This window comes from Curcuma longa, chromosome 11, assembly GCF_044706935.1.
Source record: "Curcuma longa cultivar G26 ecotype Majalengka, Jawa Barat chromosome 11, ITB_CL_G26_1.1, whole genome shotgun sequence".
Classification (NCBI taxonomy): Eukaryota; Viridiplantae; Streptophyta; class Magnoliopsida; order Zingiberales; family Zingiberaceae; genus Curcuma; species Curcuma longa.
In genome coordinates this window covers 30406662-30433119 of record NC_133871.1, presented here as the reverse complement: position 1 = coordinate 30433119, position 26458 = coordinate 30406662, and the positions used below count along the sequence as shown (strand labels likewise).

The 26458-nt window shown below is 36.1% G+C and overlaps 1 protein-coding gene across 2 annotated transcripts; it reads left to right on the top strand.

The window, feature by feature from the left end:
• Nucleotides 1-3072: 3072 nt before the first annotated feature.
• LOC141839461 (E3 ubiquitin-protein ligase listerin) lies at nt 3073-26435 on the top strand. Of its 2 annotated transcripts, XM_074727208.1 has the most exons (16): nt 3073-3184; nt 3303-3414; nt 4418-4480; nt 7709-7786; nt 8754-8845; nt 10879-10981; nt 12827-12979; nt 13750-14408; nt 14513-15002; nt 15744-16228; nt 17173-17980; nt 20558-21269; nt 21362-22401; nt 22494-22949; nt 24393-24623; nt 25733-26435. In XM_074727208.1, the coding sequence occupies exons 1-16, from the start codon at nt 3129-3131 to the stop codon at nt 25958-25960; spliced, it is 5766 nt and encodes a 1921-aa protein (XP_074583309.1). In that variant the 5' UTR covers nt 3073-3128; the 3' UTR covers nt 25961-26435. The 2 variants fall into 2 exon arrangements, with proteins under 2 accessions (XP_074583309.1, XP_074583310.1); XM_074727209.1 differs by lacking the exons at nt 3073-3184; nt 3303-3414; nt 4418-4480; nt 7709-7786 and adding an exon at nt 8927-8969 and having other exon boundaries at nt 8757-8845.
• The last annotated feature ends 23 nt before the right edge of the window (nt 26436-26458 follow it).

The window sequence follows — 26458 nt, the reverse complement described above, 5'->3', positions numbered from 1 at the left end:
ATCTTTTTAAGTCAAAAGTTGATTGAACTTAAATCTAGATTTTAATCATTTAAAAATAAGTTTTAATTAAAATCGCAACCTTTTCTCCCCCTCGCCAATGTTGCGACCTTCTCTCCCCTCACCCACGCTATTAGTTTCTCTCTTGCTCTATTCCATCGTGTGTCTGATCCGATGCCTGCTGTTGCTTGCGAGCATCTGATGCCTCATGTTTTCTCTTCCCCTTGCCTCTCCTCCCTCGATGTCACCGTCCCGAAAGCTAGATGTCGATGTTGATGTTGCCGGTGCTTGCGCGTGCAACACACGATTGCCCTTATCAGCCATTTGTAGTTTCCTCCCTGTTTTGCACCGCCATTAGGAGGTTCACTCTCCTCCCAGAGGCCCATCACTGACCACGACCATGCCGGCTGTTGTAGGTCGCAACCAGAAAGGAGTAGCGACCCACAGATTAAATGGACCTTTAATGTAACGAAAATTATTAAATTTGTTGATTTGCGCATAAATATTAAAAGCAATCTCCTACCACTTGTTAATTCTATCGAATATCAAGAAATAAACAATCAAACTCATGTTGGGGGAAGAAAACGGCGCTGCCATCAATAGCATTAATAAAAAATTATCTTAAAATTCTACGTTTAAATAAACTCAAAACAAAACTCTAATTTGTAAAAGTCAAAAATATCCTCAAACTTTGAAAATAAAAATTATTATAAATAGTAAAAAATATATTCAGAGCTTCTGAAAAGACACTAAACGATGTCCAATAGGCCCGAAAGTGGACCAATATGAGTTCCACCCTACACCAAATAGAGATCTCTAAAAGAGCTTTGATTATAGCAACCGATTGCGCCTAATTCTGACACCTGAATCAACAATTATGATATCCAAAAGTTTGCTTTGCTGAATCCTCATCAACCCTGAATCGTAATTGGCCCAGTAAGGGTTGGGCTAGTTATAGTTCAAGCCTGACGAATAGGGTCAACGGGTAACCGACTTATTGACCCAATTATGGGTCAGCGTAAGGTTTGATTAGGACCCAACCCGTGGGCAGGTCTAGCGGTTAGGGGATAATCGTTGAAGAAAATAATCTCCATATGAGATGTTATGTATCCATTAGCTATCCACTAGCGAAGTAATTAGGAGATAGTCATTGAGGAGATTTGCTATTTGGATGCCACATACTCATCCACAAAACTGTCCATTTGCGGGGTGATTAGGGCACCAAAAGATAATAATCATTGAGAAGACTCTCCATGTGGATGATGCATATATATCCACTAATCCACTAGATCATCAAGAGTAACATTGAAGTTGAGTATCATTTGGCTGAGTACCTAGTTTCAAGATGCTTCTCTCGAGTTGTCATTGGATGAACACTAAGTATCAGGAGACAAATCCTAAGTGACTTTTCTAAGCCTGAGTGGAATGTGGCTGAATGCAAGTTAAGTGTTCGAGGATGTTGACCACACTTAATACTTAGGTATGTTACTCTGGAGATGAATATTTAGTACTCAGGGTTAGTTGACCATATTTGGTGCTTGGAAATTTTGTTTTGAAATGTTTAGTACTCGGGGATGTCGATCTCGAGTAATATTTTCGAGTACGATGGAATGTTATTAGACGAAGGTTAAGTATTCAGATAAAGATATTGACAATCCAATACCAATCGAGAAGGAAATAATTCGGGTACCATCACATATCCTCCCTTCAAATCTGATTGACAAGCAAAATTGAATGAAACGAGGAAAGATATTGACGATCCAGGACAAGAGAAGTAAAACTAACCGTTTGAGAAATAATTTAGGTATAATCACATGTCCTCCCTTCAAATAGGACTCATGAGCAAAATTAAATAAATTCATTAAATGTGTGATTCTGCTGTCAAGTGTTGTCTGGAATATAATCACAGCGAAAAAGAGGACGTTGATCAATATTTATGAAACATGACACTTCATAATATTTCTACACAAAACTTGAAGTACTGATCATGAAAAATTTCCGTTTTCGACGACATATATAACAATGGTTATATATATACAGAGTTAATGAATCATATCACATATCTCACAAAGTGCTTCACAATTAAAAAGAATAATAACATCCTTAGCAGATCGAAAGTCCATAAACGTGCATGAGCTAGCAATGGAGATCAAAACCCTCAAAATTACAGAACACGTACACATGTCGTCGTCGTTGCACGCGCGCGCGTGCCTGGCCACTGTCCATCAATCCATCATGGACGACAAGTGGAGGAGCTAGCTAGTGCCTCGCCGGGAGCGGCCGTCGCCGGAGAACCACGCCGGAGATGCGGACTGCCGTGTGAAGCATGAAGATGAAGTCCGCTGCCGTCTGCGTCATCTCGCGGACCCTGCAGATGCTCTTCCTCATCGCCACCCCCATCACTGCGTACATTACCTCCTCCCATAGGTTCCCCATCCCTCCTCCTTCCTTCCTTCCTTCCTTCTTCTTCTTCTTCTTCTCTCTCTCTGGAGATATATATTAATTGATCTTCGCCCTGAGCGATTAATTATTTCATTAATTGCGGTTACTTGTTCGGGGCCCGTGGATGAGGACATGATGTGCTCATGGCTGCGAGCTGCAGCGCCGTAGCATGGTGGAGGGAGGCGTTGACGGGGCGGGTGGGGCTCACAAATGTCGACATGGTGAGGTATGGACGCCTGGGACGACGGGTAAACTGAAACGTCGGTTAGCAAAGGAAAGGGGCAATGCCTTTGCCGTTTTGTAGTTTTGCATGGGCGCCCGCCGCAACGTGATTCGCCAAGTGCCCGCTCGGTCGGTCACGTGCCGAACAGGCTCTGTCAAAAAACAAAAGGATGACTGGGAGGTCAGGGCACGCACGACCTAACAGCTGGGTTGTCACGTGACTTGCAGCTGTTCAGGCCCATTCTTTTAAATAACGACGGCCCAGCCCACTAGCCAGGGTAGTCCGTTCCATGTTGGGCTTTGATGCGTCGCTCGAAGGACGGACAGACAGCCGATTTCGTCCTCGATCGTCCGACGGTAAGAATAAATCTTCGCCGTCTTCGCTCCCTCTTCTGCCGTTGGCTCCGCGCGCCTTCTAGGGTTTTCGGCAACTTCGCTCCGCCGCCTGGGCGTGGCCTCCGCAGAGGATGGGGAAGCCGAAGGGTGATGGTGCGAGGAGCAAGTCGCGTCCTTCTAGCAGCAGGTTTAACCCACCCTTCCTACGTCCTACGAGTTTTTGTTATTATTTTTGTGTCGGATTTCGATGTGTTTTGGGGATTTGATTGTTCTTATTGTTTTTTTTTCTTTGTGGTCATGTTTAGCTTGGCTGCTTCTTTGCTGCCGTCGGGTGTCTCGACTGTTGGATTCGGCGGTTACTTGGGGAGTTCTCGAGTTGATTCCTCTTCGTCAGCTGAGGATTCGGTGCCATTTTTGGTATTTTTGCTATCAGCCTTGGGAAGTCTTGGTTAATTTGTCAGCCTTTTTTTATTCATTGCTACAGTTTGACCTCATTTAGGTGATTAGCCATCTAACTGTATGCATATTTGATATGATTTTATATTCGTGTACTGACTGATTGGCCAAATGTTTCTTTTAAGTACGCAAAGGATTGAGTGAAAATATGTCTGGCGTCCCTGATCAACCAGTCTTATACCTGAAAGATTATTGTAGTGTTGCTTTTTCTTTCCTTTTTCTGTGAATTCTGTCCTATTATATATTCTAAAATGTGTTTTGAACGATCTACTTTCAGTAGAATTGCTAAAAACTTCTAAACCATTGAACTAGCATGCATATAGATGAGTCATATATTCTAAGCGATACATATTAGCAGCGTTTCCCCCATTTATGTCAACAACCAAGGTTGGAGTAAAGGTGAAAAAGTCTATAGTACTACTGGAATTACATTACTGCGACAATGGCTTTTATGGAAATAGTGTGCCAGTCATGTGACCATTTATGGCATCGTGCTGTTTCCAAGGCTAATAATTGATTCATAAAGAACACAAAGGTAGTCCAACAAAGATATATTGTTTATCAGTAATTAAACATAAAATTCTACAATCACATGTTCTTAGTGGGGCACAATCAACAAATTGTGCATAAATTTCATTTGAGATATCTTATACAGATTGAAATCCATCTTATCGGGGGGGGGGGGGGGGGGGGGGGGGGGGGGGGGGGGGGGGGGTTGATGTTCAATAAATAATTGTTTTTGTAACTGAAGACAAGTGCATTAACGATGATTTCTATTGAGGAATTTGAAGCCTTTCGAGTCATTCTATGATCTTATCCAGACTTCTGGTTGTTTCTGTTTCAATACTCAAGCTTATATGACACATTGATACATTGCTTTCTCTTTCGAATTTCTTAAGTCATATGCTCATTATAAGTTATAAGATCCAGGCTTGCTTATTGGAGCCATAAATTGTTATGGCAGGATGTTGACAGTGAAATGGCACAACACTTGAAGCGGCTTGGAAGGAAAGATCCGACAACAAAGGTAATTTAATGGGGCTTTGTTCCTGAAGAACATCTAGATTAATTTTTTCTCGATCTTTTTCATGGGCATCTTTATTGTCAATTGCAATGGAAGTCATAGTCCTGTGTTATGGAATGCATTATCCTCATTCGCAAAGTTCTCATAGAATTTATTTACCAGGCATTTTGATATAAATTGCTACCATTCCTGTGTAAAATTTTGATCAAGTTTGACTATTGTTTTTTTACTTTCTTTAATGTAATTGTTCCTAGAGTATAATTCCATTATTTCTCCTTGTTCATAACCCATGTTGGAAGTCCATTCATTATATGTTGCATTTTTTGACGTGTAAGATGACTTAAATATAAATTTGGAAAACTCTTATAGTTGGTATTCCATTGGAAATTTGGACTTTCACTACGCAAACAAGTGTCTATTTAAATTGGAAAATTCTGTCTTGCAAATTCATAGATAGACCGTTTCTTACAAAAATCAATTTTGGTTAGGAAAACTCAAAAAGTCCTAATGCAATTTTGCCTAGAGTATAATGCCATTGTTTTGCCTTGTTCATAACCCATGTTGGAAATCCATTCATTATATGTTTCAGTTTTTCATGTCTAAGATGACTTAAATAGAAACTTGGAAAACTCTTATAGTTGGTATACCATTGGAAATTTGGACTTTTACTACACAAGCAAGTGTCTATTTAAATTGGACAATTCTGTCTTGCGATTCTATGGATAGTCCTTTTCTTGCAAAAAATCATTTTTGGCGAGGAAAACTCAGAAAACTTAAATCATAAATTACATTTGGTGCACAATAATCTTGCTAGATTATGGAAATGACCATTGGGTTTCTCTTTGGCTGCTTGTATAAATAAATTCACTTAAATATTGACACGTACAGAAGAAGCACCTCATGATCACTCATCACCAATTTTTGATTAGAAGTCGCGGAGACTCCCAAAATAAGCATGGTATGAATTGACATGACAAATGATTTTATAGAAAAGGACAGTAAAAAGACAAAGAAAATGGCTATGAGATCAGATTTTGTCTACATTAGTATTATTCTTAGTTTCTAGTCATTTTCTTGCTTTAGTTGTTTAAGCGAAGCAGCCATTGAGTCCCTGATCAAATTGTCAGGGCAAGGTTAACATTTCGTGGTGTGGTAAAAGCTTTTCACTGCCTTCAAATTTTAGTATCACAGTTTTTAAATAGTTTCATTGACTTGCAGTGTTTGAATCAAACAAGGGCAAACTTTGATTCCAAAATTGGCTGGTGCCTTTGGTAGGGGGTAGGAGATGCCTAATGCTGCAAAGGCTTGAAAATGATAAACAAATGACAATGTCCAGGATCCCTATAAACATTATTTGAACTAGGATCCGTGAAGTCAAAGCCAAAGGACTAGGACAAAATGGTTAATCAATACAATTGTGATCTTGTTATTTGTTCCTGGTCCTAGTTCTGATTTTCTATAGAATCTTAGTGCTGAAAATGGTTGGCAGTTAACTGTAGGATCTCTCTCCCTATGGTTACTTTAATTCTACTCAAGAAAATGAGTCCAATATGCTTTCCTAGGTAGATGCAAAATAAGATATTTTGTTGGCAAAGGGACGTAACAGATATAAATAGGAAGAAAAATACTGGATATTTAAGAGGAAGGGGCTGCAAGGTGGAAGCCTGAGGAAAACTTAGTGAAAATTGATTTCAGTGTTTATCTTTTGGGAAAATTGATCAATGGTACTCAATTTTTAGCCAAACTACCAAATTGGTATCCAAAATTAGAAACCTACTGTTTTAATCTTATAGTGTTACAAACAGATGCCTCATTAGGCAAGCATGATGGACAAGCCTACATAGGCCACTTGTTGCAATATTGGACAGACATTTGTTGCTCCTTTAACTTTTATAACCTCATCTTTGCCTTCTAAGATTTTGTTGCCATGCTTTCTCATCCACTACATTACTTGACATGCTCTAAAGGACAATGACATGGCATTCATGAGGAAGGTGTTTGCCATCATGTAATGGAGAGTTTGCTCTCATGGACCTCGATGTCCATTGGTTTTATGAAAGGCAATTATACAAGCATAACATTGTTTTATTTTTGCTGTTCAACACAGTGGCAACATTCAGTACACCTTGAAAATTTTCATCAATTGCATGTACTCCATGCTCACCACTTGATTGCCTCATGGTCTCATGCGTTGTCTTATCATTCTGTCCTTGTTTTTTAGCGTTTTTACCTTTGCTTTTGAGTAGTTATGAAGCATTAGATTATTAATCATGATCTTTTGCCATAGGTGCGCTAATATGGTCTTGAATGTGGTGTACTTGGATATCAGTGCGATCATGAGCTTTGTTGATACGAAATCAACTAAGTAGTTGAGAATCCTTATTGGTTGACAAAGTTCTTGGAGGAATATGTTACTGAGTGCTGCAATTAAGGGGATGAAGCTATCCAATGCTCAAATTCTCAGTACTATAGGTTCTACCACTTGTGATGCCATGAACGTAATGCACATACCTACCACTTGTGATGCCCTGAACATAATGCACACCGTCTACATGCTACCTTCTTATGGTGCCATGAGAGGATGACCTAGGTTGTACAGGAGAAGCATTTGAGTTGATCTTAGAGCTAGTTAGTGGCCTCTAAAGTGTGCTAATACTAGTGACATGGCTAGATAAATAAGTGAGCCGGCCAATCTTTAAAAGATTAAAATTTTTTGGCATGAATAAATTTGACGTTGTAATGATAAATTATAGAAGATAGATGCTATATAATAATAATATTCATAACTATTTAACAAAAAGACAATCCATTATTATTTTGAAATGCTTGCAAAATTATGTATTGCCTATACTATTCGTAGATCTTTCTCAGTATAACCGGCCAAAGAATCACTCAATTTTTTAAATGATTATGCGGATGCTAATTCACTATGCTAATGCTGATTGGTGTGGGTGGATGGTTATTATGTCACAAAATTGAGGGGCAAAGAATAGGGGTCAAGGGAGGGAGTTGATTGAAGGATGAGGGTGGTGAAATGAAGTATGGTTTGCAGAGGCCAAAGCGTGGACAGTAGAAACATTAGAAAACTGAGATAGCTTCCACATTTTAGGCAATCCTCCATGTAAATCTTGAACTGATATTTGATAAGTCATTGGTTTGCATTGCTTATGTGATGTTTTGATATTTATAAAAACCTTATAGCCTACTTATTGACATTTTTTTTTTGTGCAGCTAAAAGCTCTGACAACATTGGCAGTTCTTTTTAAGGAAAGACCTCCTGAAGAATTAGTGCAAATTATTCCACAGTGGGTATAGTTCTTCCTCCATTCTTGAGCAACATTAGTAACTTTTAGCATTTTCTTGGATGCTTTAGTGTTTGACATGGATGCTTTAGTGTTTGACATAAATTCAATTTGTTCTGGTTTTAATTAGCGTTTGAGCATCAAAGGGATATCTTTAGTCCTCTCTTCAATCTTGCTTTTTCTCTGTATGGTGCCAGCTAACACATATCCAAAATGAATTTCTTCCTAATTGGTATGAACACATCACAGTTATATCAACTTCACTGTTTTATAATTTGATAGCCTTTAGTGAAACCTTTCAGTGGTTGACCTGATTGGCTGATGGTCACTAGCAACTAGATGGTCGTTTTTGTCTAGTAATTTGACAAGACATTGTGATAGTTCTGTTTCATCCTTAGCAGATTATAACCGTCTTCTGGTGATTGCTTATTGTAGGTCCCAATCACTTTTGACCATTGTAAATTAAGTGATAGAAACATGCCAGTATCAAATCATTATCCTGTGATAATATTGTTCTTGGAATACACAAATAAACAGATCATTATGCCGTGATACTAGATATCTATATGTACTTAATGTTTTATAGAAATTGATTTATAATTACATGGCGTACCATGCCTAATTGTTGGAGTATGCTTCTATGTGATTCATGTTATGTTGTCTAGTTACTACTTTGGTATTCATTAATAATGATTCAAGTCCATTTTTTCTTAAGCACTTTGTTTAATGAGTCCTTACCTTTTTGCCTTGGAATGTTGCTTCCTATATTATCTACTGTTTACCTAGATAGCAACATTTTTTTTTCACTTCCAACCGCGAGTACATTTTTTAATTACTTCTGATTCTATTTTAATATATACTGCATAGGGATGATATGCACAACTTTACTGTTGTCCCACTAAAAGTAATTGTTTTTATATTTTTTTCTACTCAGCTTATTTGACAGCAAATGCTTTACTGATATTCTTTTATAGGCATTTGAATACAGGAAGTTATTGCATGATTTTGATAGAGAGGTCCGCCGAGCTACGCATGACACAATGACTGCTCTTGTTACGGCCATTAGGTTTGCATTGGTTTGGTGGTTTATGAGTAACTCATAATGCTTATTAATTGTAATTCTTGTATTTTATTATTTATGAATCAGTTTAGGGAGAGAAAGCTAAAGCAAAGTACCATTCCATATTTTGGTAACTGTTTTTTAATATGTACATTTGTATTAAAATTAATAAGAGTTGGGTTTGTGATACTGTTTGATAGATTGACATAAATTGCAGACCAACAGCGTAGATATTATGTTGGTCACCAACTACCTTAAATGTTCAGATTAGTTCTTTTGGGTCTTAATTCTTACACATGGGTTGTATCCAGACCACAAATCCTGGCCAAGGTATAGTTATTCAGATTAGTTCTTTTGGGTCTTAATTCTTACACATGGGTTGCATCCGGACCACAAATCCTGACCAAGTTATAGTTATTCAGATTAGTTCTTTTGGGTCTTACTTCTTACACATGGGTTGCATCCAGACCACAAATACTGGCCAAGGTATAGTTAGCCTTTACACATATCGTGACTAACTAAAATCCTTGGGATGAAATGCTAGGAGCCAACTGCCCAACACAAAAAGTGAAACTAATGTTTTAGATTGTGCAATCCATCATCCTTCTGAGAAAACCTTTAAGTCTCCCTGTTTCATGGGTTGAGTCACATGGATCTTAGGTCCATTACAGTAGCCATTCTGGTTTTCCATACTGGTTTGTCTTATGATAGAAATTTTGGTATCAATGCTGACCTATGCCAGCACATTGTATAGATTGGCATGTGTTGGATCTGCTCACATAGTGCATTCACTTCTCTCTGTGTGTCCCCATATTTTTCTTCATGAGATATATTGGTATTATTATTTATTATTAGTTTTGGTATTACTATTTATCAATTTGTTTCAGCCATCTATACATTTGACCTTGTAGTAGCCCTCTTCATGGCATTATGCAATATGGGACAAATATGAATGAATCTTTCTTTTAGTTCATTTTGCTTCATGTAACACAGCTTGAATTAATAAAGAGTTCACTTCTCTCTGTGTGTCCCCATATTTTTCTTCATGAGATATATTGGTAAATTTATTAATTTTGGTATTACTATTTATCAATTTGTTTCAGCCATTACATTTGACCTTGTAGTAGCCCTTTCTTTGACCTTGTATTACTATTTATGCAATATGGGACAAATATATTTTCATGTAAAAACTAAATCGTCAAACAATAAAACCCTAACTCATCACCTTGTAGTAGCCCTTTCATGGCATTATGCAATACACAGATATTTATTTTGTAGGAACAAAGAGAGAAATACACAGATATTTATTTTGGGGGGGGGGGGGGGGGGGGGGTCTTTGATACCATAAATGTAAAATTAATGTTATTGTCTAAAAGAAGATTAATTAATAATACAAAAGAAATCTTGATTTTTTTCTCTTCCCTTTTCTGGTGTCCTATTTAGTTTGTGAATTGCTAATGCTGTGCTTAGTTCACTAAAACTTTCAGCTTTTTCAGAATCTATTCTTAGTTTCTAGAAAATAGTGTTGAGAGTTGAGACAAATATGAAATCTGATCTGATGAAACTGAAACTAAAAATTAAAATTTTGAATTTATATTGAATTATCCCTCTTTGTTTCTATTGGATACTTAAATTTCACTTCTGATTTCTGCCTGGTTCATGCAAAAACAAAATAGAGGAATTGGATGCCAAAAAGATTCCTTCATCTATTTTTTTCCTTCATTCAAATAAGAGATTTGATTATTTCAGTTTGTTTCCTTTCTTTTCTTTTTTTGTTTCTGTTCCAAGTAAACACAACATTAGGTTTATGCCTAATCTCTTGGATAATACAGGATCTTGGCACATTAGTCCACATTGTACATCTTACTACTATGCAAATTATTCCTATTTCCGGAAAGTTTGAGATTTTTTTCTTTTTTAAGCACCTTAACAATGTATGCTTATTTTCCTGTTTTGAATTATTTGTATTTAAATATATTGTTCATGTTGCAAAAGCTTCTGGTGTGTAAAGTACTGATGATATTGAACTATTCATGCAGGAAAGGATTGGCTCCACATTTGAAGTCTTTGATGGGTCCTTGGTGGTATTCTCAATTTGATCCAGTTCCAGAAGTTTCTCTGGCTGCTAGGCAGTCATTAGAGGTTTGAAATTCATGCCGCATACTCATCATTCTTTTTAATTAGGGAAGAACCTCGAAAAGGGCCACTAATGCTTAGAAGCATCCACATGAACTCCTTTTCTTCAAATTTCTTATTGTGACTCCATACAAAACGCAATTCCAATCTTACCCTCAGAATAATTCATGTATAACAATGTTTTGGTGAAAACATTGTTCATGCATTGATCTGAACAATTTTGGACTGAAATATGGTTTTGAGAATAATTCAGAATTATCTTTTTATGGGGCCTTAATTAGGAGTTTTTACTAAATGGAGCATTATGTGGGTATTTTAGGTTATTCGGATTTTTGTTGGGGCTTTTGCTTTATAATTCTATGCCAGCTATACTGTACATACATATAATCATTACATATGCTATGGGAAAGAAGAGTCTGCATGTACCACTATTGGCTGCGACATGGGATGACGTTGTTGGCGAAGCCGCAATGGTGTGCATATAAGGAGAGTGTTTTTGTGAGGTTAAAGTGGTAGTTGGGATGTGACAAATATGACTATTGGGTATTAACTCTTGCAAGAGAAGAGGGAGATGCGCATTGTCACCTTGGAGTGGGGAAGGGATTATGAGGGCCTGCTACATGGCAACCTATGAGCAAGAGGAGGAACCTGTGCTGCATTTAGCTGTGCTTGTGGGTTGATTGTGGGGTTGTTTGTGGTGTTGTGGTTGGCCGTGGGCACAAAGGAAAGGAGAAATTACAATGCTCAGGCAAGAGATAGAGAGCTATGTGCTGTGACGCTTGCAAGCAATAAAAGTGGGAGTTGCTGAGCGTACTTAGAGGAGTTGCTTTGTTTGTGGGGTTGAATTGAGCATTATTGGTGATTTTGGTGGAGGGAGTTGCTGAACAGCTTCTGAGACACAATCTTGTATTTCCCTTTTAATGCTTTGGAGGAACTTGTCAGGGAAGGGGTGACTTCCCTGAAATTCTTTTGCCCGAAACTGGGCAGAAGTGAAGGGAGCAAAAAAAAAAAAAAAAAAAAACGAGGGCTAAAGAAGACAGCAAGCATATAGATGCTGCATACTGACTCCCCACACGTTGATGACAATGTTGTCTAGCTCACAACCACATACTGTTGAGCCTTAACTGCTGACGCCTCTGTTTCCTAGAACCGCCTCACAAACCCTCTTCTTCCAATCTCAACTACCATGAGCCATTAATCCCAATGTGCCTTCAAGCCTACCACCGCTTCCCATCTGACTTCCTCACCCAAGCCGTTGAACATCTGAATGGCAACAATTGCAGAAAGATAGAGCAGGGCATGGTTGACCACCCCCCTCTCTCTCTCTCTCTCTCTCCTCTCTCTCTCTCTCTCCTCTAGAGGTAAACAGAGCCTTAGGACTGGGGAGTGTGGATGAACTGTCCTCCTCCCATTAACATTTTGTCTTTGACTCATTGATCAATGTGGGTTTGGTTTGAGTTGGTTAAGTTCGGGTTCACCCTTAAAACGTCCATACTGAACAGGTTTCTGTTTAACTCGCGCTCAACATGAATCCTAGGCAAACTAAACCTCAGCAAGCCACCAGTTTAACTGGAACCAAGTCCAATTAATTACAAATAGGCCCCAACTAAACCTCAATCAAGCAAGTTACCTTATACTGATTGCTCTAAACATGTCTAACAGTGATGAAGGAAAAATCAGGCTCACAGAGGCTCTCTTTATACTTTTAGCTATTTGTCGATTAACTATGAATTTTTTCCTCCCTTGTATGCAAAGTTATCATTAGCGATATTATATTTCCCTACATATTTTTAGCCATTGCTCTAGTTAAATTTCCCTAATTCTGTAGTAACTTTGCTAATGTTATTGTAGGCAGCCTTTCCAGTGCAAGAACGAAGGCTGGATGCTTTGATGTTTTGTGTAAATGAGATTTTTCTCTATTTAGATGAAAATTTGAAATTAACACCACAAGCGATGTTTGATAAAGTCATACCTGCTGATGAGTTGGAAGATATGCACCAAAGAGTAGGTGTTTGGATCTCCCTTTTGTTTTAATATTAAACTTCCATTGAACTTGTTCTACATTGTTTTAGCATATTACAGGTGTTCAACTAATTAATTGATATTTGACTTTTAGATTAGTTTTATTGTCTAGTGTGGTTTCTTTTTGTCGGAACAGATGACAAAAATTTTTAGTTCTTGGATAGAACACTTTGTGTTTTTTGCTTTTTATCATTTGCAAGTATTACACATGACATTTGTAGCATTTTGCACACTTGATGCAAGCTATTCTGATATGATCTTGCATCTCTTTGCTTCACTAAGTTCAGCTATTCATCTTGGAAGTACATATGTGAACAAACTATTTGATTCAACTAGGCAACATGTTCTCCACAGGACTCTTCAAGGTAACATTTATTTTGGAAGTTCTGGATCTCTGGAGTTGGAGAGAGGATATATTTCATTTTGTTAACAATTGTTCATTTACTCTGATGTTAGTATGTTTGTGTTACAATCCCTGTTACTGAGATGTGCTCTACTATTTATATAAGTATGTAGCCATCAATTACTATAATCCGGTGCTATAGATATTTAGCACAAATATGAAGAAGGTAACTCACGAAAAAGGAATCTTAGATATTATCATAGTTTACAAGGTTTCTATCTACTACCTATAGTTTCAATTCTTGTTATTAATCATTCCTCTAGAGCACATTGTTATTGTTTAGCTTTTGTTTGTTTGGTTCTATTTCCATGATCTTTTACTTACATTTCAGGGTACTTTCTTTTTGTAGGCAATTTCATCTTCATTATTGGCAATAGCAACCCTTATTGACATTTTACTGGTTGTAAAAATGCCAAACTCTGATAATGGAAATTGTTCGTCCGATCAAAAGCTTATATCCAGAGCAAGGACTGCTGCAGTATCTTTTGTTGAAAATATGCTCGCTATGCATAAGTGTTTTCTTCAACATATGAAATCCAAGTATCCCAGTATTCGTACAGCTACATATTCCATCCTAGCTAGCATTATAAAAAATATCCCACATGTCTTGAATGAAGAAAATGTGAAGGTGCTTTCAACTGCCATTCTTGGTGTTTTGCAAGAGAAGGATGCATCTTGCCATTCTTCCATGTGGGATATGTTATTGCTCTTTTCAAAAAAAATCCCAAATGGTTGGTCATATTGTAACACCCAGAAAGTTGTCCTCAACAGATTTTGGCATTTCTTAAGAAATGGATGTCATGGATCACAACAAGTTTCATATCCAGTACTTGTGCTATTCTTGGATTCCATACCTACTGATGTAAACCTTGGAGAGCAATTTGTTGATTATTTTTTTCAAAATCTTTGGGCTGGAAGATATTCTTCATGCCACTTGCTTGCTGATAGCAAGGCTTTATTTGGTGCATTTAAAGAATGTTTTCTCTGGGTGTTACATAATGTATCAAGGTATATGCCTTGCATAACTGATCGCTCAAATTACTACAATCTTGTGTCTCTTTGATCTTTCACTTTTGTTGACTGACATATTCTTCCATGATTTTTTTTTTCAGATATTGTAAAACTAAAGATGACCAAAGTGAACTTCCTATCAAGTTGATAAAGGATATTCTTGTAGAACTATTATTGAATGACTATCTGCTGTCAGCTAGCATGAAAAAGCAAGATGAAAGTTCACAAGCAAGGTCCGATATCTCAACTGATGGTGGCAGTTCGCTGTCTCACGAAAGGTCACAACAGAGAGTTAATAGTGGCCATCAAGTGTTTACTGAAGAGTTATTGAGGTGTATTATTGGAATTCTATTAGAGATCTCCCAAGAGGATAAAAATTTGATAAGTGTTTTCTGTACATCGTTTCAAAAGGACTGTCTTGAAATTATTCGAGAAGGGGATTACTTGCAAAATTTTCATGAGTATATAGAAAGAATTGTCAGATTTTTTCTATTAATTGATAAAGTTGTTTTGCCGAAAGGTCATGATTGGCCCTTGCACTTTTTAGGCCGACCATTATTTTTTAGCACCTTCCCTGTGATTAAGTCTATGGTGAGTTCAGGACAAAGTAGATAAATACTGTCTATTTTTTATTTCCTTTTTTGGCTGATTTTTTGTTCATCGAAATGAATTTTCTGTTTTCCATGAAGATCCTATTAGAAATGCTGTTTACTGTTGTGTCCCATTGCTTAGAGCAGGATACTATTTTCTGTAAGGACAATATACAACTGTTGTACCAGAAAAGTAAGGTTTGTATGATGCTCAAGTTTGCATTGCATGATGATCTTCTTTTCATAATATAAGTAAGCTTGCCATATTTTTAACTTGTTCTTCTGGCTATAGTCAAGATAATACACTTGGCATTGATACTGAAACAAGTTACACGCCATTCCAATGAAAAATTTCATCTAGTTGAAGCTCGGCAAAGGATACAGTTAACTTTACCAGAAGTGCTTTGTTGGGCTTCAGGATTGGAATTTCGTGTCAGTGGAAAATTACTGCTTGCTACATGATAAAATGCCCCCTGAAGTTTCTACCAAATCTGGAACATAGATTAGGTGCAGTGAATACTAGCCCACAGTTATTTGAATCTGTACGTATTTAAGAATTAAGATAACTAAGCTTGATGAAAATTTTCATCTTTTGAGTTCTGCACTCATGTTGTTATAACTTAAATTTTATGATATTTGCTTTCATTTTTGAATGATCACAACTATCAAATCTTTTGCAACCTCTGTAGGTGTTTCCTTGTGCATGCGTCGATGATGTTTATTGGCATCTGTTGTTTTGCAGGATTCTCCAGATGCAGTCAAGCTTCTGTCCATCTTAGTTGAAATATTTGGACCTGTTCAAATATTCTCAGAGTTTGATAGCCCAAATGCAATGGATATTGAAACCGAGATGAAGCATTTTCTTCATACATTCAATAATGACTTTATTCCATGGTGTTTACAAGGAGTTGCTAGTTTCGGAAATCTAAAACTAGATTTTCTGCTTGATTTGTTTCAAGATGACTATTTTTTTCAGCAATGGTCTGCCATCATCACTTATTGCGTAGATGATACAAAATTCACTGAAACCTCAGACAACATTAGTAATATTCAGGTGCTTGCTATCCTCATTGGGAAGGTCAGGAAAAGAATTAGGAGCAAGAAGCTGGGAAGGCTGCAAAAGTTTGGTTTGTCCCCAGAACATTGGCACCACGACTTGCTAAATTCATCTGCAATAAGTTTTGCTCACCAGATTTCCATGATAAACTGTCACGCTCAATTTCTATGGTAATTTTGGGTTTTTATATCTCAAAAAGATCAATGGAAAAACACACAAAAAGTTTATATTATTATGATAGTGTTACAATACATCCATATGGGTGAGCAAATGGCTAGGCTGTACTTAAGGTTAATGCTTGTTTGACATCTAATAGAGTAATACAAAAAAATTCAATCTATTTTAAATGAGAGGAAAGGGTGGGCAAGAGTATGCCATAGCTTGACAGACATAATCATACTAATAACACATTTCTAAACTTCTTTTCCTTTTTATTCTTTCATTCTACTCATATCTAATCATAACTTCTTTGCTATTCTTGTTGCAAGTACCATATATGTAATCACAATTTTTTCCCAAAATGAAGCACAGTTATTGATATGATCATCCAAAGTTTCCTTAAATCATGATCTGGAATCCTTTTTTTTTTTTTACATCAGTAACAACTACATCTTGATGACATGTAATTTCTAAGACACATTCTCTATGTTTTTTGATGTCTTTCTTTTTTCTTTGTGTATGATGACCATGCTAATGCTGATGCTATTTTTGTTATTTCTGTATAATTTTTACTACTTTGAAGTAAATTTTTTAAGTTGGATGACAGCTCAATGCTTATGAATCTGAACCTGATTTGGGTACTTCTATTGCTAATGGGAATGAAGAGAAATGCACTTGATTTGGGTAGTCATCTCTATGCAGACTGAACCTTGTTTATCTTTTAACTGCACTTTCAAACTTCTAAGAAACATTAAAGGCAAAAATCTCAGTTCCTTAGCTAGCATCCAAGAGTAACAACTTTTAGAAGTTCTTGTTAAGTAACAATCTGTGGGCATATAGGTGGTCCAAATTACTGAATATAGTATAATGTTAACAATTTTTTTTATGTTTTTTTTTAATTTCTTTTTTTGTTGTGTATTTATTTTACATTTCATTTGGATAATTTTTCATGTAGTGCTGTACTTGGAGGGTCAGCCGAAGATGATCAGCTTTGCTTTTTGCCTAAAGAAACATTAATCATTGTCTGGGAGGGAATTTTGAGAAAAATGACCTCACTTCTTACTTCGTCATCATTGCATTGGGTTCAATTTGCATGCTCTTTGATTCTAGGTTCTGACCACAATGATTTTCTTAAGCTACAAGAAGCTTCTTTCTCAGTGAAGTTTGCAATGGCTCGATTTTCTTTTGAAGTTCTCAATGGTAGCATATTTTGCTTGAAGATAATTGATGATAGTTGCACCTTAGTTTCTTCACTCTTAGCAGCCCTATTTGTTCTTGATTGGGAAAATTGTATGATGGCTCTGACTTGTAATGATGATAAATTTGATTATTCAAAATATGCTGGCGATATTGATATTTCTCTGTTGGAATCAAAAGTTCTTGACAATGATTTAAAGGAGCAGGTTGATGCCAAGTTGGCTTTGGGAAGAAAATTTTGTGCCTATCGCCGTAAGATAACTCCTAATTTCTTGAAAAACACAAGTTGTGAGACACAATCAAGGTTTCAAAACATTTTAGTGAAAACAGTAAGGTTTGCATTACTAGACTCAGATGATTTAGTTTCTCCAAAAGAATCTATTTCATTCTGTGAATGGGTGTTAGATATGGCAGAAATAATATGCCACACTAGAAAAGAGATGCAGATTTTGTTGGACCAATTATTCCAAGAGGGAAAATCTTGGCCTTTCTGGGTTAAATCACTCATTGACAGTGGGAGCAGAGTTGCTACCTTCCAGCTTGAGACAGCTTCATCGAGTGTTGATGTAAGGATTCTGTATGCCACTTATTTTGTATTATTTGCATTGCTCTGAAAAACTACACTTGCCTTTGTGATACATAGCTGTGAATATTGGAACAAACACATTTGATGATGATGATATATACTACTGAATAAGCAAAATTCTTTATAGTTCTTACTGTTAGGGGAGTGTATGAAATATATCTTGGAATAATTATGCTAGAATTTGATGCTTTGATGTTTGAATATATGTCTGCTAATGTTGTACGCTAAGATCATGCTGCATATATGTAATTTCACAGTGTTTTTATAAACTTGTGTTGAACTTGCAATAGCATTACCCTTCTATTTGTTTTTCTCAACTTGTATTTGACTTTTTTCACAAGAGTTGATGCCTTTGCTTGGCATCTATTTCTTTTATTGTTGGGCATAGTTGTTTGCAAGCAACCATAATTCTTGCATTAAGAGGCTAAGTGGCCATTATTGAATGGACATAGTTGTTTGCAAGCAACCATAATTATTGCCTTGCATTATGACTCTGTGGGCTTTCATGGTTGGTGATGGAAAGAGATGTTGCAAAATTTGATGGCACTTGCTTTATTCTGAGAGAAAATACATTCAAAATGATTGACTACTGGATCTGACTAATCATTTGTCTGGAAACATACAATTTGGTAGGAATTCAAAAAATGTGGAAGTTTGTCATAATGTTAAGATGTAACTGAAGGTGATATGGCAAGAAACTTGGTTATGATAAGCTGTAAATTGTTTAACCATTCTGCGATTTAGCATACCTTAGTTATAAACTAGCCAGTCCTTGGCTTATAAAGTATACTGTTCTAAATGTAAGACAAATTCCTTGGCTCCCTTGGGAACTAGAACTTCTCTAAGAAGTAGTTCGTCATAGTAAAGATTAAAGTTATTGTCCGTTACCAATTTAAATAATTGGCCCGACCAATATCCTTCTGATCAAGTTATACAATATCAAGAGGTCGAGCGATTTCCCACCTGAAGAGGCTATGCATTGTCAAGGTCATCCATTGGTATTTTCCCATATCAATTTGGATAACTGGTCAGACTGATTTGCTTTTGACCAGGTTATCCAATGTCATGCGTTTTCATTTTTATTTTCACTTTAATACCTTTAAGTAGGATTTTTGAATCCCTTCCCTTCTCTTTCTTAGTTGTCTATCATATAGAAAGACAGGAAAGCTTGGTACAATTCACATAATGACATGCTTTCTCTTTGTTTTGAGGAGATAAGTGGATATGGATAAGGTGGAAGTCATTTAAGATGGATAAGATTTTCCATAAATACATGCTTTTGTGTAGATTTGCGGGAGATGTGTAATATGAAAGGTGGGATACTAATGTAAAGATAGATAATGAAAAGCACTAAAAGATTTCATTTAATTGCTTTTCAACTTGAAAAATGCCTTTCTATGGAAAATAATGGTAATGGTAAATTCTTGTCCTATTATAAAAGATAGTTGTGTAGATCTTGTTTATTTTTTCTCTGTTTGATTGTTTATTGTACCATGAGTTTCACATATAATTTGTTATAATAAATTGGGCACACTGACTCTCATAGAGTAAGGTTATCCTGTTTTGTTGATGTAATTACTTTAGTGTTTTTGGCTTCTGATTAATAGAGAAGTTCTTTGCTTTTATGTTATCTTTTTGGTGTTACTAAATGTTTTATCGTAATTTACTTTGTCTAAACAATTGTTTAGAATTATGCATGATTTAAAATTTTGAACTGTGTTGAAGTTTTGGTCCTGGACTAGAACGATATAGTTTCAGTATTGTGTTATACCGATATAGTTTCAGTATTTTTTAAATATAAAATATATTAATAAAAAATAAAAAAATTTAATTTAAATATTTAAAAAAAATAAAAAATAAAATTTTAATATCTATTAAATTAATAGGGTAATTTTATTAGGTTTTAATTAAACTTATTTAAATTATCTCAATCATAGCTAAGAGTTAATTAAAGTTATTAATCTAAAGTTTTTAATTAAATCCTCAATCTACGCTCCGCTGTTCCGCCCGCGTGACCTTGGTTTCAATATTCTGTCTGCGCGACTTGCGCAACGAGTTCGGATGCGTCGCCTAGACCGCACGACGGGTTTGGACAGGCCGTCGAGCCCCGCTGAGCCATGCCGATGCATCCGACCCGTCGTCGGGCTTGGACGACACCTCCAGGCTTGGGTGACGTATCCTGGCCTTGCAATGTGTCTAGACTCGTCGCCAGGCCCAGGCGACGGTATTTCGCCTGTGTTGGTCCATGGCGGAACAGAATTTTTCGCTTGTTTTGTTCAAAACGGCTTGAGATTTCAATCCGTAATAAACGATTGTTTGAAATTATGTAATAATTGATGTGCTTAATGGATACCTCTTGATTAACAAATACTGAATTTTATTGCTAGTTATATCATGTTTCTGTGGCATTTCTCGTATGCTTACCTAGGGTTATACTCTAGCATATTTTTTAAAGATCAAGCTTTTGCTTCTATTTCATTTGCTGCATCCTCTTGACGAACTGGTTATAGTATCTGTAGTATGACATTAACATGATGTCTCAATGGGAATAATGCAGGAACACCATAATCACAGTTTTGTTGCTTTTGCTGACAAGCTTATTTCAAGACTTGGAGTCGATGTGGTAATTGCAGGTCTTACAGAGATTTCTATTGGCTCACCGCGCATTGAGGTTGTTTCAGGATTTTCATCTCCTTACAAACGTGAGTGGCTTGCTGCTGAAATCATTTCTTCATGGGAGTGGCAAGTGAGTAATGCAACAGAGTCTTTCTTACATTTGCTTAGCAAATATGCAAGAACTGAAACCTCTATTCCTGAAGCTAGTATTTTATTCTCTATTATTAACACATTAATTGATGGAGCTATTACACATGAAACTCATGATCACTGGGCATCTTTTGATTCATGGAAGGTTCTGCATGATGAATTTGATAAAATTAATGATCCATTTCTCCGTGGCCTAGTTTGCTTGCTCTCTACTTTGTTTGTCAAGGAAAAAGTCTGGGGAAAGCGTGAGGCCATTCAATTATTTAAACAGCTTATGGATAAACTTTACATTGGCACTTCTGCAGTGGAGTATTGCCTCAGAATTCTTCCTTTCATTTTAAGTATTATTATGCCAGCAGCACTTGAAAACTCAGAATCTGATGGCACAACTGAAGAAATTTCAAAAGATTCTCTACACGAAAACCCAACAAGAAAATATGTCATGAGTTGGCTTGAAAACTCCCTTTCCTTTCCTTCAATAATCTCAGCCAAAACAGAACAAGGTAATTGCATTTTCTTGTAGTAGTTTACCTGTATATATAAAGATAATTGTGCTATATTTACATCATGTTCTCATTGTTTGTTCACGTGACAGATGTTGAAGAATGGATTCAGGCCGTTATATCATGTTATCCATTGAGAACAACAGTGGAAACTGGGAAATTTGAAGTAAGTTTATTGAGGAATGTGAGCAATGAGGAGGCAACTTTGCTTCTGAGGTTATTCAGAAAGCAAGTATACTTAAATGATGCTTCTGCAGCCACTAATCAGAAGCAGATTATTTTGGGGAAACTAATAGCAGTTTCAGTTGGGTATTGCTGGCAAAAATTTGATAAAGATGACTGGAGTTATGTGTTAGATAATTCACATAGGTGGCTGGAGTCATCTGTTTTGTTGCTGGAAGAGATAACTGAAAGCATTGATGATGCAATAGTTAACCACACAGCTATAAATGGCTTAGAATGTACTCAAAAGAAGCTTGAATTATCTGTTCAGAATTATGATCCATGGATATTTAGTTTATCAACTACTGCATTAGTTACATTATGTCTTCTCTCACAACTGGAAGAACATGAAAAAACGGATAGTACAGAGGCTTTGCATCACATAAAACTTGGAAAGTGGGCTGACATGAAAGATCAAACCATGGCAAGTATATTGCGTTTGTTTTTTGCAACTGGAGCTAGTGAGGCTATTGCAAACTCATGTAGTGGGAATTTCTCGAATGTTGTTGCTTCAAGTAGGCTGATACAATCACATTTTTGGGGTATGATAGCATCATTTGTTTGGAATTCTCCTAAGCTAGTGAGAAGTGCAGCAATGGAGTCAATGGAACTTTGGGGTCTTAGCAAGGATTCCATAAGTTCATTGTATGCTATTCTTTTCTCCTCAAGACCAATCTCATCGTTACAGTTTGCAGCTTATTGTCTACTCTCTTCTGAGCCTCTATGCCGTTTGTCACTTGCATCAGAAGGTAGTCTGGAGAGAGAGGGTAGCTCATTTATGGAGTCAGAACTCTCATTGGATGTGGAATCATCAAGCGAAGAAACTTTCTGGTTGAGAGATGAGATATCCTTTCTTATACAGAGACAAAGTGCTGACCTCCTAGAGATGGACTTGATATCACAAGAGAGGGTAATTGATTTTTGTTGTTGTTTGTTTGTGTATCTGTCAGACTTCCGGCAATCTGGTCTGATATAGCACTATAATTTTTCCCCAATTTGCAGGTGAATGTATTTATCGCCTGGGCGCTTTTGCTTTCTTGTCTAAATTCATTTCCTCCTTCATCCAAAGCTAGGGAAAAAATTGTTCAATACATACAGGACTCAGTTAGTTCAACGATATTAGATTGCATTTTCCAGCATATTCCTTTGAAGAGTGGAGCAAATAATGTAAAGAAAAAAGAAATTGAACTTGCAGTTGAAGCTTCTAATGCTGCTAATGCTGCTAGACATTCAATTACTACATGCTCTCTAGAATTATATGTACAATCACTCTGGCCTGTTAGGATCGATACAATGGCCTCACTGGCTGGTTCAATATATGGAATGATGATTCATCTTCTTCCCTCTTATGTTCGTAATTGGTTTTCTAGTCTGCGTGATCGTTCTCTGTCATCTGCTGTCGAATCTTTTACGAAAGCTTGGTGCAGTCCTCCTCTTATTTTGGATGAACTTTCCCAGGTAACTGCATTGACCAAAAAGTATATTAACGTTCTGAAATTTCTTATTAACTTCATCATCCCAGATTCTATGTAAACATGTTGTGTAAGCATTGTATAAGCTCTTTGGATAGAATATGAAGGTTGTGGTGATTTTCTCACATTATTTAGAGCTGTGGTAACTTCTAAAATTCAAATGACCCTTGTGAATTATCAGGAGTTTGATGATAGAGAGAAGAATGTAATTCTCGATTAGATAGCTGGTTCTTCTCATTGTGTGGATGCAGTGTGAAAAATCCATGCAGTTATTACTACTACAGTTCGAGAACTGATAAATAAAGAGCTACATAAACTTAAGTATATGTTTTTGGGTAAAGGATTGCAGTTGTAAGGATGATGAAGTACAACTATTGGTACATATTTGATGAAAACACTAATAAATTATATATTCCAACTAGTTGGTGTTTGCAATTTGGATTCTATCCTGATATGTATCTCTAACTTCACATTGACTGATACCAAGATCATTTAGATATTTGTTGATAGTTATAAAGATTGTTGTCGTGTTGATTTGCTTTATTACAACAGAGATACTGGTTCATTGCAAGCACTTTGTAGGAAGGCAACTTGCTTTCCTTTGAAACTGTGCATGTAAAATGAGTTAAATTATGTTCTGATATTTGGTGGTTGATATAAAGTACAAATGGGCCAAGGATTAAAGCATGACCTGATGTCTGAGCTAACAATGAGCCTATTCCTTTTTTTTGAGTAATTTCTTTATAATGTTATTGAATTGCTTTATGTTCAATGAATCATTTCAGAGTTTCATTTATTTGTAATTTTACATCCATTCTCCTTACGTTTTGGCAAAAGCACGGCTTAAGATTAGTCAACTAAATTGCATATATATGCATATTCCATTTTTTCGTGCACTTTTATTTTTTTATTATATTTCTTATATATTTTGATAATTTATACAAATGCTATATCGTGTACTACTATATAGTATTGTATTTTAGAAATTCAAGTTTTCAGCATTTTAATTTTTCCTATTTTTTAATTACAGTTTTGGTCATATCCTGACTCTAGATGGATGGAATTGATAAAATTCTTTGCATTTTGTAATTTTTTTTCATTTGTAATTATGAATTTTTATAATTTAACATTTTTTTTTACATTCAGTAATTATGTTTTTGTATTTTTATCAATTATGAAATTGTTTTATCTAAGTGGAAGTTATATTTTAAGCTTCTATTGAAAACATTTTTATATGTTCAAAGTCAGAAATGGTTTCTTGGACAAAATTACCTGCCTCACCAATTTAAGAACCACAGTATGCATGCATTTATGAACTTATCAACTTGAGAACCCTTTTGTGTGCTATACCTTTAGACTTGTAATTTGTATGTTGATCGTGATATCTGGTTACACTCTGAAACACCTTAAGTTTTTTTTCTTAATACAGGTCAAAGAGACTGTCTTTGCTGATGACAACTTCTTAGTGAGTGTAAATAGGTCAGCTTCTGAGATAATTGCTACTTACAAAAAGGAAGAGACAGGGATGGATCTTGTGATTCACCTTCCAAGTTCCTATCCCTTGCGCCCTGTGGATGTTGAATGCACGAGAAGTTTGGGAATTAGTGAAGTAAAACAACGCAAATGGTTGCTGTCTTTGACAGCATTTGTTCGCAATCAGGTCTTGTACTAATATTAAGCTTGATGCTTTAGCTTCTTCAAATGTGTCAAATTTTGAGAACTTTGCCTATTGCATATCATAATTAGGAATTTTACTTATTTAGGTTAATGTGCTAATTGGTATGTAAATAGTTCATTCAACTCCAATTAAAATTTGTAGTGTTAGTAAAATTTTTTGAAAACTGTGGGAACAATTGAGCACAAGTACTCATGCAAGAATCTAGTGAGTTGACATGAATAGGAGGGGAAGCAGTTATGGAGAGGCAACCTGCCAATTTAGTTTCATATGGGAGGTTTGGTGAGAAAATGTTGCTTATGGACATGAAATATAATTTCTTCTACCATTAATTAGTTCAATTTTGTTTAAGTCTGTTCTGCATGTTTATCTGGTGTTTATACATCTGTATAATTTTTGAGTTATTATTGTCATTTGATTTCAATCTAGCTACTCAAGTATGAACAATCTGAATGATTAGTTGAAGATTATAAACATAAACATTCACATTAGCATCACCATTGGTTTGAGATTTAATTGTAGAAACATCAGAAACTAAAGAACTCTCTCGACCTCTGTGTTCCTCCAAATTCACTTGTACCTCTATAATAACATACACTACAATTTGATGTAAATAAGAGGGCAGAGGTCGATTTCAATGGTTATGGTAAAAGTTCAAGAATGAGTATGACAATTATGATATCTTGGCATATATATATGTTCCTTTCACTTTCCTTATTGGTTAAAATTGGAGATTTTGATCCCATTTGCATTTTGTTTGATAGTAGATGTAAACAAACTCGTGATTTCTCATATCTATTAATTATTAGCAAATATAGTTGATTGACATTATTAATTCTAAAATTTGCAAATAGAAGATCACACATACAATGCAAATATGCTATGCTTCAGCTGCATGCAGTGTTCATGTGCTTTTAAAACCATGCACAGCTGTCGCATATATTTCTCCAATTTAAAGCCTTTGTTAAATCTTATTATAGTAGTTTGAATTCATTCCATGTCCTGTCGATGGAGTAGCAAATATTCCTCTGCATCTATTCATTTTTTTTTTCATATCGGCTGGATTACGTTGAACCTTTGTTTTTTTTTAGCAGAATGGTGCAATAGCTGAGGCAATTCGGATATGGAAAAGCAATTTTGACAAAGAGTTTCTTGGTGTTGAAGAATGCCCTATCTGTTACAGCATCAACCACACAACAAATCACAGTCTTCCTAGGCTCGCTTGCAAAACTTGCAAGCACAAGTTTCACTCTGCTTGCCTTTACAAGTGGTTCTCAACTTCTCATAAATCAACTTGCCCATTGTGCCAATCCCCCTTCTGATCAGTTGTTTTCTACCTTGTGGAATGTGCAAATGTTCGTACGAGTAAATCTGAAACTTATAAACTGCAGCCATCCATTTTGTGTGTTGATGAGTTCAGAGTTCAGACCAGCGATCCACCATCCCTTCAGGCTTCAGAATCAATTGATCGTGTTTTTACAAGAACTGACCTCAAGAAATACGTAGAGAGCCTTGCTATTTAAACCTTTTTTTTCTTCTCATTTTGTTCATGTCCAAGTGTAGCTTTGCTAAAATGGGAACGATTCAGTTTGCTGCGAAATGAAAATCAGAGTGAGAAGGAATCACCAGTGACCAAATTGTTCATCTAACGTGAGCAGAAATGGGCATCTCAGGTACCCCTTTGGCGTCCATTAATATGTACATGTTTTGGATGTCTCTCTCTTGTTGGATAATGTAATATGATGAAATAAAAAAGGAGTATATCAGCTCTTGCTGAAAGAGTTATTTTGATAATCTTGTTATCTAGTTCTTTCAATTAA